General features: G+C 46.0%; 1 protein-coding gene and 1 long non-coding RNA gene across 5 annotated transcripts in view; one reads left to right on the forward strand and one right to left on the reverse strand.

Annotated features, from left to right (window-relative positions):
• The first annotated feature begins 3,278 nt into the window (after nucleotides 1–3,278).
• LOC133380809 (uncharacterized) overlaps nucleotides 3,279–16,691 on the forward strand; it is a 35,416-nt gene continuing 22,003 nt past the window's right edge. The window contains exon 1 of the long non-coding RNA XR_009761552.1: nucleotides 3,279–3,404. This is a non-coding gene — a long non-coding RNA (uncharacterized LOC133380809). The remainder of the gene's footprint in view (nucleotides 3,405–16,691) is intronic.
• The window catches only part of LOC133380808 (uncharacterized), a 59,089-nt gene continuing 46,045 nt past the window's right edge, over nucleotides 3,648–16,691 (reverse strand). For 3 of the 4 annotated variants that reach the window (XM_061618854.1, XM_061618853.1, XM_061618855.1), the window contains 4 exons: nucleotides 10,738–10,835; nucleotides 9,153–9,257; nucleotides 6,372–6,403; nucleotides 3,648–4,783 (listed from right to left, as the gene is read on the reverse strand). In XM_061618854.1, the coding sequence (XP_061474838.1) occupies nucleotides 4,577–4,783; nucleotides 6,372–6,403; nucleotides 9,153–9,257; nucleotides 10,738–10,835 (442 nt within the window). In that variant the 3' untranslated portion in view covers nucleotides 3,648–4,576. The remainder of the gene's footprint in view (nucleotides 4,784–6,371; nucleotides 6,404–9,152; nucleotides 9,258–10,737; nucleotides 10,836–16,691) is intronic. The other variant, XR_009761551.1, reaches the window with a different exon arrangement.

A 16,691-nucleotide genomic window follows, 5' to 3' on the forward strand; every position in this document is an offset into this window, starting at 1 on the left:
AGGGGCTGTCCCGGGTGGGCGTCCCAGACTGGAGCTCTCGCTGCTGGGCCAGGGCATAGGGGTCCTTTTGCTGCTGCTCCTGCACCAGGTCCAGGAGGGGTTGTGGTTGGTGTGTAGCGGCGAAGTTCTCTGGGTGGAGGATTGTGCGAAGGGGGCGATCGACCTGCTCGGCTCGGTATTCCAGCTTGCGAGAGAGCGCATCTGCTAGGGTGTTTCGGCGGCCAGGGAGGTAGATGACTGTGAACTGGAACCGGGAGAAAAACAGGGACCACCGGATCTGGCGTTGGTTCAGCCGTCGGGCGCTCTGCAGGTGCTCCAGGTTTCGGTGGTCCGTTCGTACCTGGACCGGATGGCGTGCCCCTTCCAGGAGATGACGCCAGGTCTCGAAAGCTACTTTGATGGCCAGTAACTCCTTCTCCCAAATGGTGTAGTTCTGTTCCGAAGCGTTGAGTTTCTGGGAATGGAATGCACAGGGGAGCAGGGACTGCTTGCTCCCCACCGGCTGAAGTAGGACCGCTGCCACTGCCTTATCAGATGCATCGGCCTCCACTATGTAAGGTCGGGTAGGGTCGGGTTGCTGGAGGATGGGTTCAGATGTAAAGGCGTGTTGGAGGCGCCGGAAGGCCTGTTGAGCGGCCTCCGTCCAAACAAACTTCTCTTTGCCTTGAAGCAGGTCTGAGATGGGCGTGGTGAGTTCGGAGAAGTGGGAGATGAACCGGCGGTAATAGTTGGTGAAGCCCAAGAAGCGCTGCACATCTTTGGGGCTTCGCGGAGCTGCCCAGTGGAGGATGGTCTCAATTTTGGCGGGGTCCATCTGGATACCCGAGGGCGAGATCCGATGGCCTAGGAAATCCACGGTCGTGAGGTCAAAGGTGCATTTTTCGAGCTTGGCGAAGAGGCGGTGCTCCCGCAGGCGCTGCAGCACCGCTCAAACGTGCTCCTTATGTTCCAAGGGGTTCCGCGAGTAGATCAGGATGTCATCCAAGTAGATCACCAGGAAGCGGTCTAGGAGGTCCCGGAAGATGTCATTCATGAAGTGCTGGAAGACGGCAGGGGCGTTGCACAAGCCAAACGGCATCACGGTGTACTCAAAGTGCCCATAACGGGTGCGGAAGGCCGTCTTCCACTCATCGCCCTCCCGCATACGCACCAGGTTGTAGGCCCCTCGCAGGTCTAGTTTGGTGAAAATGCGAGCGCCCCGCAGCCGCTCTAACAGTTCTGGGATCAGGGGCAAAGGGTAGCGATTCCAAACTGTAATCTGGTTGAGGGCGCGGTAGTCATTGCGCAGCCGGAGTTCCCCACATTTCTTTTTGACAAAGAGGACAGGGGCGGCTGCAGGGGACGTGGAAGGGCGAATGAACCCTCGGCGCAGGTTCTTGTCTAGGAATTCTCTGAGGGCTGCCAGTTCGGGTTCTGACAGGGAGTAAAGCCGGCCCACGGGAATCTTGGCTCCGGGTAGCAGATCAATGGTACAGTCGTAAGGACGATGGGGTGGCAACTGGTCTGCCTCTTGCTTCCCAAACACATCCGCGAACTCCCGGTACTGCTCCGGTAAGGCCTCGAGCGCGGAGCTTGCCTCCCGGGTCATCAGGATGCGCTCCTTTGGCCTCCAGCAGGTGGCTTGGCAATAGGGGGATCCGAGGGTCAGCCGGCCCGTGGACCACTGGATGATGGGGTCGTGCCGCTGGAGCCACGCCAGGCCCAGCACGACCGGGAACTGGGGTGCGGCAGCCAGGTAGAACTGGAGGCTTTCCTGGTGCTCCCCCAGGGCCACGTCGAGCGGCACTGTCTCCTGTACTACAGGGCCCGAGGTGAGAAGCCGGCCATCAACAGTCTCCACCAGGAGGGGGCGGCGAATGGGTTGACTAGGAACCCGGTGGAGCTTGGCAAAGGACACGTCCATAAAATTGCTGGTGGATCCCGAGTCCAGCATGGCGGGTACTTGTACCTTCCGGGGACTGTCAGTGCGATCAACATGGTCAGATGCTTGGGCGGTGAGGAACTGAGGTGGCAGGCCCCTTGAACCACGAGGTTGCCCCGGCTCAGGGGCCTGTGAAGGCCAGGGCATGGACGTTTCCCGAGGCAGGGGCTGTGGGTCGTTTCGTGGAACACTGGGCTGCAAAATGTCCCGGGGCCCCGCAATACAGGCAGAGGCCCTGTTGCCGGCGTCAGCAGCTTTTCGGCCGCAGAGAGATGTGGCCGAGCCCCTCCCAGCTGCATCGGTTCTGCCGGGGGTGTAGGGTCCTTGCCGACGGGCTCCGCGGGCCCAGCCACTGGGGCTGATGCTCTGTAGACTGGCCGGGGTCGGTTGGCAGCACGCCTGCTTTCCAGCCTCCCGTCAATCTGGAGACACAGGCGTATGAGGGCGTGCAGGGTTCCAGGGCGCTCCACCCTAGCTAGCTCATCCAGAAGCTCATCCGACAACCCCTCCTGAAATTGGTCCATGAGAGCTGCTTCGTTCCAGCCCAGGTTTTGTTGTAATAAACGAAACATATTCCCCCAAGGGGCGTCGGCCTTGCCGCAGCCTGCGTATCCGGCGGTTGGCTGTGGCAGATTGGACTGAGTCCTCGAACATAGCCTTCAGTTCTCTGGTGAAGGTGGCTAAGTCGTTGAGCACGGGGCTCCGCTCGAGGAGCAGGGGCGTGGCCCATCTAGCTGCGGCCCCGGTGCACAGGTTAATCAAGAATCCCACCCGGGTCTTATCATCTGGGAAGGCCTCTGGTCGTAACTCCATGAAGAGCTGGGCTTGGGCCAAGAAGGCTGGGAGCTGGTCGGAAGCCCCAGTAAATTTCTCTGGGAGAGTCACAGGGCACTTGGCTCTCCCTGTAGGGAGAAGGGGTGGGGCTGCTGCTAGCTGGGTTTGCAAGCCTTGGACGGCCAACAACAGCTGGTCTACTTGTGAGCGCAGGAGCAAGTTTTCCTGCTGGAGTTGCTCCATGGTCAGCACTTCCCCCACTCCCTCGTTTGCCTGCTTTGTTTTGGGCTGACTGCAAACTGTCAGCTCTACACTGCGTCAGCAGTGCTGGTGGGGGGCTGGAAATTCCTGGGTGGTTGGCAGGGAAGCAAAGTCCTTAGCCGGCAGTCTGGTCATAAATCTGCCAGGTGTAGGAGGAGGGGAGCTGATAAGGGCCAGGCTTGTCCGAAGCATACTTGCCGAGTCAGGAGTCCAGAAGTGAGGTCAGTAGAGGTCCGGGATCAAGTGCCAAGGGGTCAGTCCGAAAGAGGGTGCCAGGAAACTAGGAACACACAAGCCACGCCTGACGTTGCAGTCAGCAACAAGCTGCAGCCAAGGTGTGCCTTATAAAGAGCAAGGTTGACAGCAGGTGTGAGTCCTCAGCGTTTGGGCCTTAAGGAGACAGGCCTGCCTCTCTTCTGCCTGACCTTCTGCTGTCTACGTTCTGCAGGTGAGGGGGGAGTATCCTGTTCACTGTCTGTGTCTGGCTGCAGGGACTCTGCTGTATCTGGGGTGCTCTGCAGCTGAGGGGGAGAAGGAGCTGGATTCTCAGGAGTCTCTTCCGTGTCTCCTTCTGGGTCTGCTGCTCCTGGGTCTGCTGCTGTTACTCCCAAGTCGTCCTCATCTGAGGAGTCCTCTGACGGGGCCATGACAATAACAACAATATATTGTTATTATATGCCCCCCTGCACCTCTTGAGTGGAGAGAAGTTCCGGGAGCAGTTTACACACTTTGGCAAGGTTTGGCTTCCTTTGGAAGGGGAGAGATCACTGGAGACTTACAAGGGTTTTGTAATATTTTATTTATTTACAAATATACGAAGTAGAGCACAGGTGGAAACAATCTGTACAGCACTTCTACAAGGCCAGTAAACTTGCTAACCGCACATGAGATCCCCAGAGAGAGAGAGCTGCTTGAAAAGTGTTAAGTAAAGCTCCTTTAAAAGGTCTGGGAACCTTTGAAGAACAGACTATTAATCTAATACAGAAGAAGCGCTTGTCAGTTATAGCAGCACTTTTGCACTTGTTGGCCAGAAAGTGGAAAGCAGGAACCAGTTTACTTCTTACTGGGCAACCAAATAGAACACCATCTACTTTTATACCTCAGTAGAAGAGCTACAGACTTTAAAAATTAAAACTAAACAGAGGTGGGATTCTGGATTATTTCCAAGAGCGGACAGGCTTCTGCAGGCCATGCTCTCTATAACGAGGGTTCCCAAACTGTAGTCCTTCATTCAGGTGGTCCATGCCATGTCTGTGGATTTGTGAAGATGGGAGACAGCACATCCTTGTATGAAATATTCATATTGATTTTTAATTGCATTTCATTGCTTCTTTTATTTCCTTTATTGTATTTTATTTAATTACAATTTTAATTCTATGGATTTTATTGTATTTGAATCAATTTGAATTTATTGGATTACAATTTAAAAATCATACAGCATCTAGCACAGCACACAGTAATTGCTAAAACGGGCAGAAAAAAATATTAAGTGATCTGCCAAGACCCTCAGCGATTTTCAGGTGGGGAAAAAAAGTTTGGAAGCACTGCTCTGTGGCTATAACCCTGCTAGTAGCCCCCTGCAGCCCCAGAATTATCTATGCTAAGTTCACTGGCACCTGTTTATTGTTTCAAAGTGCAATGGAAGTAGCGGGTTGGCCCTTCAGTTCCATAGTTGTCACTAAGGTCAGTGAGGTGTTTTGCGGCTAGGAGGTGGCTGGCTGTGCGTTGGCGTTGCTTCCCCAGCTGGTGCATTGCATGCAGCTGTTGCCGCCACTCGGTTACTTGCTGCAGTCGGTGCATAGTAGCAGGACGTCCAAGCCAGGGTACCTTAAAGGAAGCAGCAGTATTTCAGGTAGTTGCCTCATGTTGGAATAAAACCTTGAAAAAGAGATAAGGACGCTGATAGACTCTGACAGAGTCTATCAAATCTAGCCTCTGGCAGACTCACAGACTGTATCCACATCATGCATTTGAAGCACATTTAAAGCACTTGACTTCCTCCAAAGAATCCTGGGAACTCTAGTTTACCCCTCACAGTGCACAATTCCCAGCACCCTTAACAAATTCCTAGGATTCTTTGGAGAAAGTCATGTAACTCCTTCATTACAGAGCCTCTCGGGTGTTGAGATCAGCAGAGGGGGCCCTCTTGGGTCATTCCGCCACCCTCAGAAACTTGGGAGTGGTGGCCTGACAGGGCATTCTTTGTGGTGGTCCCGAAGTTGTGGAACTCTCCACCAAGAGGTGTGGCAACTTTGCTGTACAGTTTTAGCTGAATGCTGAAGGCACACCTCTTTACCCTAGCACCTTTGATACCCGAGACCCACCACATTTTGGGATGTATTTTTAGGACCCACCACATTTTGGAATTTTAGGTTGTTTTTAAATTGTTTTAAATGTTGCATTTTAACATAGTTGTAAGTAACACACCCTGGGACCTTTGGGTGAAGGTAAATAAATAAATGTGTTTTATGGTGTGTGTATGCACTAACAGATTTAATATAGCATAAGCTTTTGTGGTCTAGAGCTCACCTTACCAGCTGCACGACCACTGCACCGCTTCTAAGGCTCTCTTTGAGTCCTGTTGTAATCTGAGCTAAGAGAAGACTACCTGGCCTCTTCACTGCCTGCCTGCAGTTTTCGTAGGATTCATTGTGTATATTCTGCTGCTATTTTATATGAAAAGTGATTTGCTTCTTTGCTATAAAGTTTACCAATATGTTTTTAGAATGTATTTTATCTTATTATTGACATTTTTGTATTATATTGATACCGTTGTAAACTGTCTTGTGTACTTGAGAGATGGGGGAAGTGGGGTATAAAATAAATTAATCATAATAATAGTAAAGTGTTGTTGTCAGTTAATAGGCATATGTGGGGAAGGGCTATAGGTCAGTGGCAGAGCATCTGCTTTGCATGCAGAAGGCCCCTAGGTTCATTCCCTGACACCTCCAGGCAGAGCTGGGAAAGTCCCACCTGAAATAGTAGACAGCTGCTGACAGTCAGTGTAAACAATACTGAGCCAGAGGGACCAACAGCCTGACTTGGTATAAGGCAGATTCCTGTGTTTCTAAACAATAAAACTAAATAGCTGTGAAATACAGGGAGTAAATAATCTGTGTAAAGCTTCAATTCTATGTAAAGCTTCAAATGCAAGTAAGATACAACAGTAACATTTGCAATAGCAGCAACTGGTGATAACAAAACTATCCTAGGTTTGCTGTGTGAATTGACATCTGTAGTGGGAGAAGAAAACATGGTCTAGATTCAAGTCTAAGGATAAGCCTGTGCTATCCATTGAGGCCTGAATCAAAACAATGGTTTCTTCTTCCACCACAGGTATTAATTAACAAAGCAAAGATGAGAAAGATATTATAATGAATTATTACTGTTGTTGTGAACTGAAACTGTTGCATACCTTCTTATCTTGCCAACCGAGGATATTCCAGTCTATAAAACATTATTGCACCATAATAAATGTGTTAATCTTCAAGGTGTCATAAGACACTCTTTTATTTATTTATTTATTTGATTTATATCCTGCCCCTTCTCCCGGTAGGAGCCCAGGGCGGCAAACAAAAGCACTAAAAACACTTTAAAACATCATAAAAACAGACTTCAAAATATATTAAAACACAACAACCATTAAAACAAAACATCTTTAAAAACATTTTTTTAAAAGATTTAAAAATATATTACAAAGCAATTCCAACACAGATGCAGACTGCGATAAGGTCTCTACTTAAAAGGCTGGTTGAAAGAGGAAGGTCTTCAGTAGGTGCTGAAAAGATAACAGAGATGGTGTCTGTCTAAAATGTAAGGAGAGGGAATTCCAAAGGGTAGGTGCCACTACATTAAAGGTCCATTTCCTATGTTGTGCGGAGTGGACCTCCTGATAAGATTTTATTTGTAGGAGCCCTCACCTACAGAGCGCAATGATCAACTGGATATATAAAGGGATAAGGTGGTCTTTCAGGTATCCTGGTCCCAAGCTGTATAGGGCTTTATAAACCAAAACTAGAACCTTGAACTTAGGCTGGTAACTAACAGGCAGCCAGTGCAATTCTTTCAGTAGCAGACTGACATGTTGGTGATAACTTGCTCCAGTGAGCAGTCTCCCTGCTGCATTTGGCACCAGCTACAGCTTCCGGATCAACCTTAAGGGTAGCCCCACATAGAGCGCATTACAGTAATCCAATCTGGAGGTTACCAGTACATGGACAACAGTGGTCAGGCTGTCTCTGTCCAGAAATGGCCACAGCTGTCTTACCATCCAAAGCTGGTGAAAGGCACTCCTAGCCATGGAGGTCACCTGTGCCTCTAGCAACAAAGATGGATCCAGGAGCACCCCAGACTACAGACCTGCTCTTTCAGAGGGAGTACAACCCCATCCAAAGCAGGCAACTGACCAATTATCCAAACTCAGGAACCACCAACCCACAGTGTCTCCATGTTGCTAGGATTGAGAGTCAGTTTATTGGCCCTCAACCAGTCCACCACAGAGTCCAGGCACCGGTCCAGGGCTTGTATGGCCTCTCCCGATTCAGATGTTACAGAGAAATAGAGCTGGGTATCATCAACATACTGCTGACACCTTGCCCCATATCTCCTGATGACCACTCCCAAGGGCTTTCTGGGGGATGGTGGGGGGTTGCTGCCAGCTGATGAACACAGCTACTTCTCTGGAAGCTGTTACCAAGCAGCCAGAGCTTCCGGTGGTGGATGAACCTGAACCATCTAACTAATCTAGTTCATTACTCACTCCAGAGTTGTGGTTTTGTGTTAAGCCGCCTTTGGCTAAGCGAGCAATTGAGGAAAATAAAGTGCTGAGCGACACTATAGCAGTATAGTCACAGCATGTTTGTCACACACATCCTGGATGACAATAGACAGCTTTTTCATTTAAAACTATAATAATTCCTTTGAACAGGAAAGGTCAACTTCTGTATTCTCAGGGAGAAGTGGTGGGGATGACTCTGCAGACTGTTGGGAGTAAGGCACCAATGCTAATAACAAGTAACCTGAACTAGTGAGGGGTGATAAACAGAAAGGCAGCCTGTTCTTCTCCCACCGATTTCTTCTTTAAAGACCACTTGTTAATGGATTGCTTTTCTCAGGCATCCCTTCTTCCTTCAACTTGTTAGACAAACAGTATGGTATGTGAGAATGCTAGCCTTATGACATGTATGTCTGTACTCAGAATGGGTTTATTTCCCAGTAGTAATCAACCTTAAGTCTTTATTCTTTCAACCACCAGTCTTACTAGACTATTTGTTTCTGCACTCCGCTGCTATATATACAAACTGTAATACAGACAAAGGCACAGAGGTCAGAAGTGTCTTTTGGCCAATCATAGGTAGCAAAGATCCACAGTAAACCTATTAGAGAACTATCAGCCAGGACACTATATACAAAATCCAAAGAGACATTAAGGTCAAAGTGTAACATCTCTCTTTCACGCATTTAAAGAAAAAATTTTTAAGCAAGACTGGTTAAAATATAATAGGGCTGTCAACTGGCTGATTAAAAGATGTGGTCTGCAGGCTGGCAGTGGCCACCCATTACTTAAAAATAACATATACCCCTAATTTTCCTATTTCACACTTCCACAATACTTAAGGGGTGTCCCTTATTTCAGTCATCATACTCCCATGACAGAGGTATTATGGCAGGCCAGAAACTTAGTGGAAAGATACATTCTACTCCTTACTAGCAGCCTGTTCAGTGGCTCAAAACAGTGAACTCAGGGAAATATTTATTGACATCAGGTAACATAGGAAACCATCTGGAGGGAGAGGCCATTCATTGTGAGGTGCATACCAGGGTCATGGTTGAGAGAAGTTAGGACAGGCTGTGCCTCAAAGCAAAATATAAACTTTATATTTTTGTTATTTTTAAAAAGCTTTTAAATTACTGTAAGCTGCCCTGACATCAACAGAAGGGCAGGGTATACACTTTCTAAAAAGTTCCATTAAATTATGAAAGCATCTGTGATGATACTTTAAATGCTACAAGTACCTAAAGCCTTCATGGAGGCAATGGCAGAGGGCTGACAGAGGCTCAGGCATTGCCCTGCACAACTGGCACAGAGAGATTAATGTATATATTCCTTTTAAAAGCCTCTTAAAACAGATATAGGATATACAAAATAATAGTATCCAGACAACTAGTTTTCTATTGGGCCTGGTTCCAAGCCTACCTCTCACCTGCTGAGAAAGCGAGGGGCCTTTCTTAGCTGCTGCAATCTCACGTTGGCATTTAGGTTCCTCATGCAGGGCCCTCCAGACCTCCTTAGCACCCATGCCTGTGGAGTAGGGGGCAATGTTAGCATATAGTGGTCTGGCAGGGCACAGAAAAGTTATGTTTCCAGACCACAAGTACATCCCTCATGAAAAGCACACAGACTGTAGTCTTTCCCTGAGGTGCTGGGATTTTCAAGATATTTATGAGACAAATGAACTTAATTCTCTCACATCACTTCACCTCATGATGATGGGGGTGAGGTGTGGGAATCATCTAAAAACTTTCTGCAGCTGCTGAAACCAGAGGAGCCCTTCCAGGAGCAAACGAGAATGACAAAAAGATGGTGATCCAAGCTATGACTTTTCCTAACTGAGGGTAGAAATAAACTAACTGTTCTTCCGGTTCTAGTGTGTCTCCACCTCTCCTGAAAACAGGGGCACGTGACACTACTTAAACCCTGTCCCTTTTTACTGTAAAACCTGGTGGGAGCAGCTTCAGTTTTTTAAAAAATCTGCTTTAAAGAGATTTCACAACTGATCAGCAGATCAACCATTCCCTCTGCAGGTGTGGCCAATGGAAATGATTTGCTATAGGCAACTAGTGTGCTAATAGCCCCCCCCACACACACCCCGTTTAGTGCTGTAGACTGTTAAACTGACAAGGAGAGAATTCCTGGGGTCCACCCATGTCATTTCCAGTCACATTGCCTACTTGCTCATTAGCTCTCTGCTTGACAGACAAACAAGTGGTAACAATGATGAGGAGTAGGAACAGCAAGAGTTTGTGACACCTTGGCTGTAAACACACTAGTCACCAGATCAAAGCATTTCCATTGGCCACACCTGGAAGGGGAACAGGTTGATCTGCCTATCAGTTGAAAAATCTCTTTGAAGCTGATTTTTTAAAAAATGCACTCAAGCTGCTCCTACCAGGTTTTACAGTAAAAAGGGGTAGGGTTTGACTAATGTCATGTACCCCCATTTTCAGAAGACAAAGGTGGAGATGCACTAGAACTGGCAGAACAGTGAGTGTGTTTCTTCTACCCCATGTTTCAAAAAGCATCTGCTGTTAATGAAGAGTCTGCAGGTATATAAAACTGGAGTCTTTATTAACACAAAATAAGCATGCTTTCTCCTGCCCTGCTACTCTCCTGCACTAACTCCTTCCTTGTGTGTATTGAGTAACCTCCGGTTGAGGTTGTGTTGCCTCCGTCTGTGTTTTCCCTCTGCATCACTGGCTTTCTCCTCCTGTCTGATGTCCCGACTCTCTCACTTAGTTCCACATATTGCTACAAGGGGGTAGTCTCTCTGAGAGAAAGGGGTTTATGGAGGTTACCTAGCCCAAGGGCCCTCTGAAACCTCAAGCTCACACATACGTAAGAACATGTTCTTGTACTCTACGTTAATTAATTCAAAACAACAACCACCACTTTCTGGTTCTGAAACTAAAATGGTTTAGAATCCCCACTTTATCATGCGTTGAGAGGATGAGGAGAAATGGCCAAAAAAAAATAATTTGAAACATGTAATGCTGCTGCTCACCTAAACCAACCACCAGCAGGTGCTGCACCCTAGGGTTCACTGGCTGCTCCATGGCAGGTGGATGCAAGAAGTATAAAGCTCTCTCAGAGCCCAGTAGCCTAGGGAGAACGATAACATGAGGCACAGTGTCAAGGCAGATCTCTCAAAGAACTTTTAGCCAACCCAACTGAAGACAATAAGGAGCTTTCTTATACCAAATCATAAACTGTTCTATTTCTATTTTCTGTAAGGTTACCTAATGTAGTGCCCTCCATATGCTGTTGGACTGTTTCCAGCTAACATAGTCAATGGTTGGGGGTGATGGGAAATGAACTACAATTCTGGAAGGCCCCATGTTGGCTATCCCTGGTTGTTGTCATCTTCTACTACTACAACATTACCATTATCTTGAAGCTGCCTTAGATCACGATTCATCATGTCCAGTCTAAGGCCTAGACCAGCCTTTCCCAACCAGTGTGCCTCCAGATGTTGTTGGAACACAATTCCCATCTTTCCCGACCATTGGCAATGCTGGCTGAGGCTGATGGGAGTTGTGGTCCAACAACATCTGGAGGCACACTGGTTGGGAAAGGCTGGCCTAGACACTCATAATAGAATCGTAGAATAGTAGAATTGGAAGGGTCCTATAAGGCTATCGAGTCCAACCTCCTGCTCAATGCAGGAATCCAACTTAAAGCATACCCAACAGATGGCTGTCCAGCTGCCTCTTGAATGCTTCTAGTGTTGAAGAGCCCACCACCTCCCTAGGTAATTGATTCCATTCTTATACCACTCTAACAGTTAGGAGGTTTTTCCTGATGTTCAGTCAAAATCTGGCTTCCGAAACCTTGACACCATTATTCCATGCCCTGCACTCTGAGATGATTGAGAAGAGATCTTGGCCCTCCTCTGTGTGACAACCTTTCAAGTACTTTAGAGTACTATCATATCTCCCCTCAGTCTTCTCTTCTCAAGGCTAAACATCCCAGTTCCTTCAGTCTCTCCTCATAGGGCTTTGTTTCCAGTCCCCTGATCATCCTTGTTGCCTTCCTCTGAACTTGATCGAGTTTGTCTGCATCCTTCCTAAACGGTGGTGTCCAAAACTGGGCACATTACTCAAGATGAGGCCTAACCAGTGCCACATAGAGGGAAACTACTACTTCACACAATTTGGAAACGACACTTCTGTTTGTTGTTGTTGTTATGTGCCTTCAAGTCAATTACGACTTATGGCGACCCTTTGAACCAGTGACCTCCAATCGCATCTGCCATGAACCACCCTGTTCAGATCTTGTAAGTTCAGGTCTGTGGTTTCCTTTATGGAATCAATCCATCTCTTGTTTGGCATTCCTCTTTTTCTTCTCCCTTCTGTTTTCCCCAGCATTATTGTCTTTTCTACGCATCATGTGTCCAAAGTATGATAACCTCAGTTTCATCATTTTAGCTTCTAGTGACAGTTCTGGTTTAATTGGTTCTAACACCCAATTATTTGTCTTTTTTGCAGTCCATGGTATGTGCAAAGCTTTCCTCCAATACTACATTTCAAATTTTTCTCTTATCCGCTTTTTTCACTGTCCAACTTTCACATCCGTACATAGAGATTGGGAATACCATGGTCCAGATGATCCTGATTTTACTGTTCAGTGATATATCTTTGCATTTGAGGACCTTTTCTAGTTCTCTCACAGCTGTCCTCCCCAGTCCTAGCCTTCTTCTGATTTCTTGACTATTGTCTCCATTTTGGTTAATGGCTGTGCCAAGGTATTGATAATCCTTGATGTTCAATGTCCTCACTGTCAACTTTAAAGTTACATAACTCTTCTGTTGTCATTACTTTAGTCTTCTTGACATTCAGCTGTAGTCCTGCTTTTGTGCTTTCCTCTTTAACTTTTATCAGCATTCCCTGGGATCCCCTTTCTTTGGAATTGGGATATATATTGAACACTTCTAGTCTGTGGGCCATTGATTAGTTTTCCATATTTCTTGACAAATTTTTGTCAAAGTTTGGACAGATTCAGTCTCAGTAGCTTGTAGCAACTCTATTGGTATGCCATCTATTCCTGGTAATTTGTTTCTTCCAAGTATTTTAAGAGCAGCTTTTACCTCACATTCTAACATTTCTGGTTCTTCATCATACAGTTCCTCCGTGAATGAATCTATCATCCTGGCATCTCTTTTATAGAGTTCTTCAATGTATTGCTTCTATCTTCCCTTTATTTCATCTTGGTCAGTCAGTGTGTTCCCCTGTTGATTATTCAACATCCCTACTCTTGGTTTAAATTTCCCTTTCATTTCTCTAATCTTTCGGAATAGGGCTCTTGTTCTTCCCTTTTTGTTGTCCTCTTCTATTTCTATAAATAACTATTGTAATAGTTCTCTTTATCCCTACGTACTAGTTATTGTATTGTTGCATTTAGTTTGGTTTGGTTGGAAGATGCCTGTGCATGAATTATTTTTATGTGGGGAGATTGGTGCACGACGATCAACACACAGTCTTGACAGAAAAAGGCTTTGATCCAATGGCATGGATACCACAAGGATTGGAAGTCTTTTATCTGCTGCAGCCTTCATCTGCCTTCACAGCCGTTGTAACATACACATTGTTATCCTCTGCCTGTTCTGCTGTTGAGGACTTTCTTGGATTGTTCTTTGTCTGGTTCCTCTTCCTTGACCTTACCGCCATGGGTGACCCTGCTGGGAGTACATGACTCCTGACGGCATCGCTCACAGGGTTCATTGGAACACGCAAGCCCACTCACCACTGCAAGGTGACGATCCAGCGAGGGGTGACGTTCCAGCGAGGGTCCACCAACACTGTCTCCAGAAAATTCTGCAAATTACTTGGGAAGATAGGCGGACTAATGTTAGCGTACTGGAAGAAGCAAAGACCACCAGTATTGAAACAATGATCCTCCAACATCAACTTCGCTGGACCGGCCATGTTGTTCGAATGCCTGATCACCATCTTTCAAAGCAGCTACTTTACTCCCAGCTTAAGGATGGAAAACAGAATATCGGTGGACAGCAAAAGAGGTTTAAAGATGTTCTCAAAGCTAATCTAAAAAAATGTAACATAAGCATCGAGAACTGGGAAGCCTTGGCCCATGAGCGTCCCAATTGGAGGTCGGCCATTATCAAAGGTGCTATGGACTTTGAAGAAGCACGAGTACAGGGTGAAAGGGACAAATGAGCTAAGTGGAAGGCACGTCAAGCAAATCCTCATCGTGACCATCTTCCATCTGGAAACCTATGTCCTCACTGTGGGAGGCTGTGTGGATCCAGAATTGGCCTCCACAGTCACTTACGGACCCACTGTTAAAGACCTTACCCTGGAAGACAATCTTACTTGGCCACGAGTGATCGCCAATGAATGAATGAATGTTGCATTTAGGGTTCTAACTGTTTGTCTCCTCTTGCTTCTGCTTTCCTTCTCTCTTTAACCACATTAAGAGTTTCTTCAGTCATCCACTGAGGTTTTTCTCTCTTTTTAACTAGAGGTATTGTCTTTTTGCATTCTTCCCTGATAATGTCTCTGACTTCACACCACAGTTCTTCTGGTTCTCTGTCAACTAAGTTTAAAGCCTCAAATCTGTTCCTTATTTGATCTTTATCTTCTTCTGGGATGTTATTATTTGCCTTTTTGGCAGCCACGCACTGTTGGCTCATATTCAGATTGTGACAAACAACAATTCCAAGATCCTTTTCATATATAGTATTGCTGAGTCAAGTATGCGTACAACATCTATGCTTACAACGCATTATTTCATTGTATCCCCTGGGAGAAATTACCATTACCTGGCCTGCCTGCCATATTCTTTAAGGTTACCACTAGATACCTCTATGAGCCACATTACCAGTCAGATGTCAGTTCTTTGACCTCCAACCTATTGGCATCACAGTTCTAGGAAGATATAACACGTTATTCCTACCACGCTGCTGGTCTTTTCTGTTCCCAGAGATGCATAAGAAGAGACCTGCTGGATCAGACCAAAGGCCTATATAGTCCAACATTTTTTCCACAGTGGCTAGCCAGATGCCTGTGGCGAGCACAATAGCACTCTCTTGCTTGTGATTCCCAGCGTCTGATATTTAGAGGCACACTGCCTCTAGATAAAGAGGTTCTACTTTGCTATCCTGGCTGCCTAATTTGCTTTAGATAGGTCTATTGTTCCCAAATTTATCTAATCCATATTTAAAGCCATCTAAAGCAATGGCTGTCACCACAATGTGATGAAACAGAAGTACTATCTGTAGGCATTTCATCTGACCTGGAAAATGGTGTTCAACCTGTTTTGGACAGGGTTGCATTACTACTAGACCATATTTGCAGCTTGGGAGTACTGTTAGATCAGACCTCTTCTTCTAACATCTAAGTAACATCTATGGCATGAAGCACCTTCTCCCAGATGAGAATGGTGCCCCAGCTGCAACCCCCATTGGATAAAGACAGCCTGGCCACTGTTATTCATACTCATGTGACATCCAGATTAGATTACTGCAATACATTATATGTGGGCCTGCCTTTGAACATTACTCAGGAATGGCAATAGGTCCAAAATATAGCTGCTAGACTGGTCACTGGAACAGGTCAGGTGGAATATGGCTTGGGAAACTTGGGTGTCTTGAAGGACAGCCTGCTCCCACATGGACCTGCCCAATCATCATGTGGGGCCCTTCTCCTGGTGCCACCGTCAGAGATTCAGGAGGTGGTCACTGGGGCAAGGCCTCATCAGCTGTGGCAGACTGTTTATGCAATGCTCTTCTTCCCAGGGATGCTCCCTGGACACCAGACTGAATGACAGGTGTCCAGGCCCTTTGGGGAAAGGCTGTAGCTCAGTGGTAGAGCATCTGCTTTACATGCAGAAGGTCCCAGGTTCAATCCACAGCATCTTCAGGTAGAGCTGGCAGAGACCCCGTTTGAAACCCTAGAGAACCTCTGCCAGTCAGTGCAGCTAATATTGAGCTAGATGGACCAATGGTCTGACTTGGTATAAGGCAGCTTCCTATGTTCCCAAAGTCTTTCATTCCTACAATGTTGCTGTCTTCTGATGTTATTATTTGTAGCTTGCTCTGATATTTAAGCATAATTTTTACACTGTCTTAATATTATTTTTTATTTTATTTTAAGACACCTTGAAAATTGAAATGGCAAACACTTTAAATAAATACAATAATAAACAATAGCATGACAGCAGATTCCATAAAAAAAGTCTCTCTCTCTCTCTCTTTTTTCCCCTGTATGAGTTTTTTTTGTCTGTAATATTTTTTTCATCTCTCTGTAAACATTTTAAAGTCTAAGAATATCACAGCCTGGTGTAAAAAAAACAAGTGCTGTGCCAATAAACCAGATTAAAAAGCGAGGAGGGAGGCTATAATTTATTTATTATTATTTGATTTTTATATATATATTTATAATGAGGGACAAAGACCAAAAAGTAGCTCTTAAAGGGCTTGGAGTTTGATTCAATAGCTCTCCTCTTGAAATGTGGGTTATTATTTGCATTTGTTATTTATGATTCAAACACGCTATACATGACAGTCACCATTATTCAAATGCTTCCCTCCTTATTGCAAAATTTCAAAAGCTGCTTTAACGGGTTCTGGACAGATCCTTCTCCTTGCAGATACAATATATTATTCATCCTCAATTATTGCTTAATGACCCCCCCACACACACACCTCATTTTATAATTCCTGGTACACCTCAGTTTAGTTAAATGTTGATGACTGAATTCAGGTGCTTGCTTCAATCTGGAGAAAGTGGGTGAGGCTTTTGTTTTTTAGTGGTTGCATTTCAGACTAAGAACAAGGGCTCATCTACACAGTCGTTTGCTGCGTGTTTGGTGCTACTCACATCTTCTTTAAATGTGCATAGTTTACACAACATTACCAGCAAACAGAAGCCATCAGTTTCCCCCCTGTAAATCCGTACTAACCCAATGCGCTGATAATATCAAATGTATAGAAAAAGTCTC

Source organism: Rhineura floridana, chromosome 3, assembly GCF_030035675.1.
Source record: "Rhineura floridana isolate rRhiFlo1 chromosome 3, rRhiFlo1.hap2, whole genome shotgun sequence".
Taxonomy (NCBI): Eukaryota; Metazoa; Chordata; class Lepidosauria; order Squamata; family Rhineuridae; genus Rhineura; species Rhineura floridana.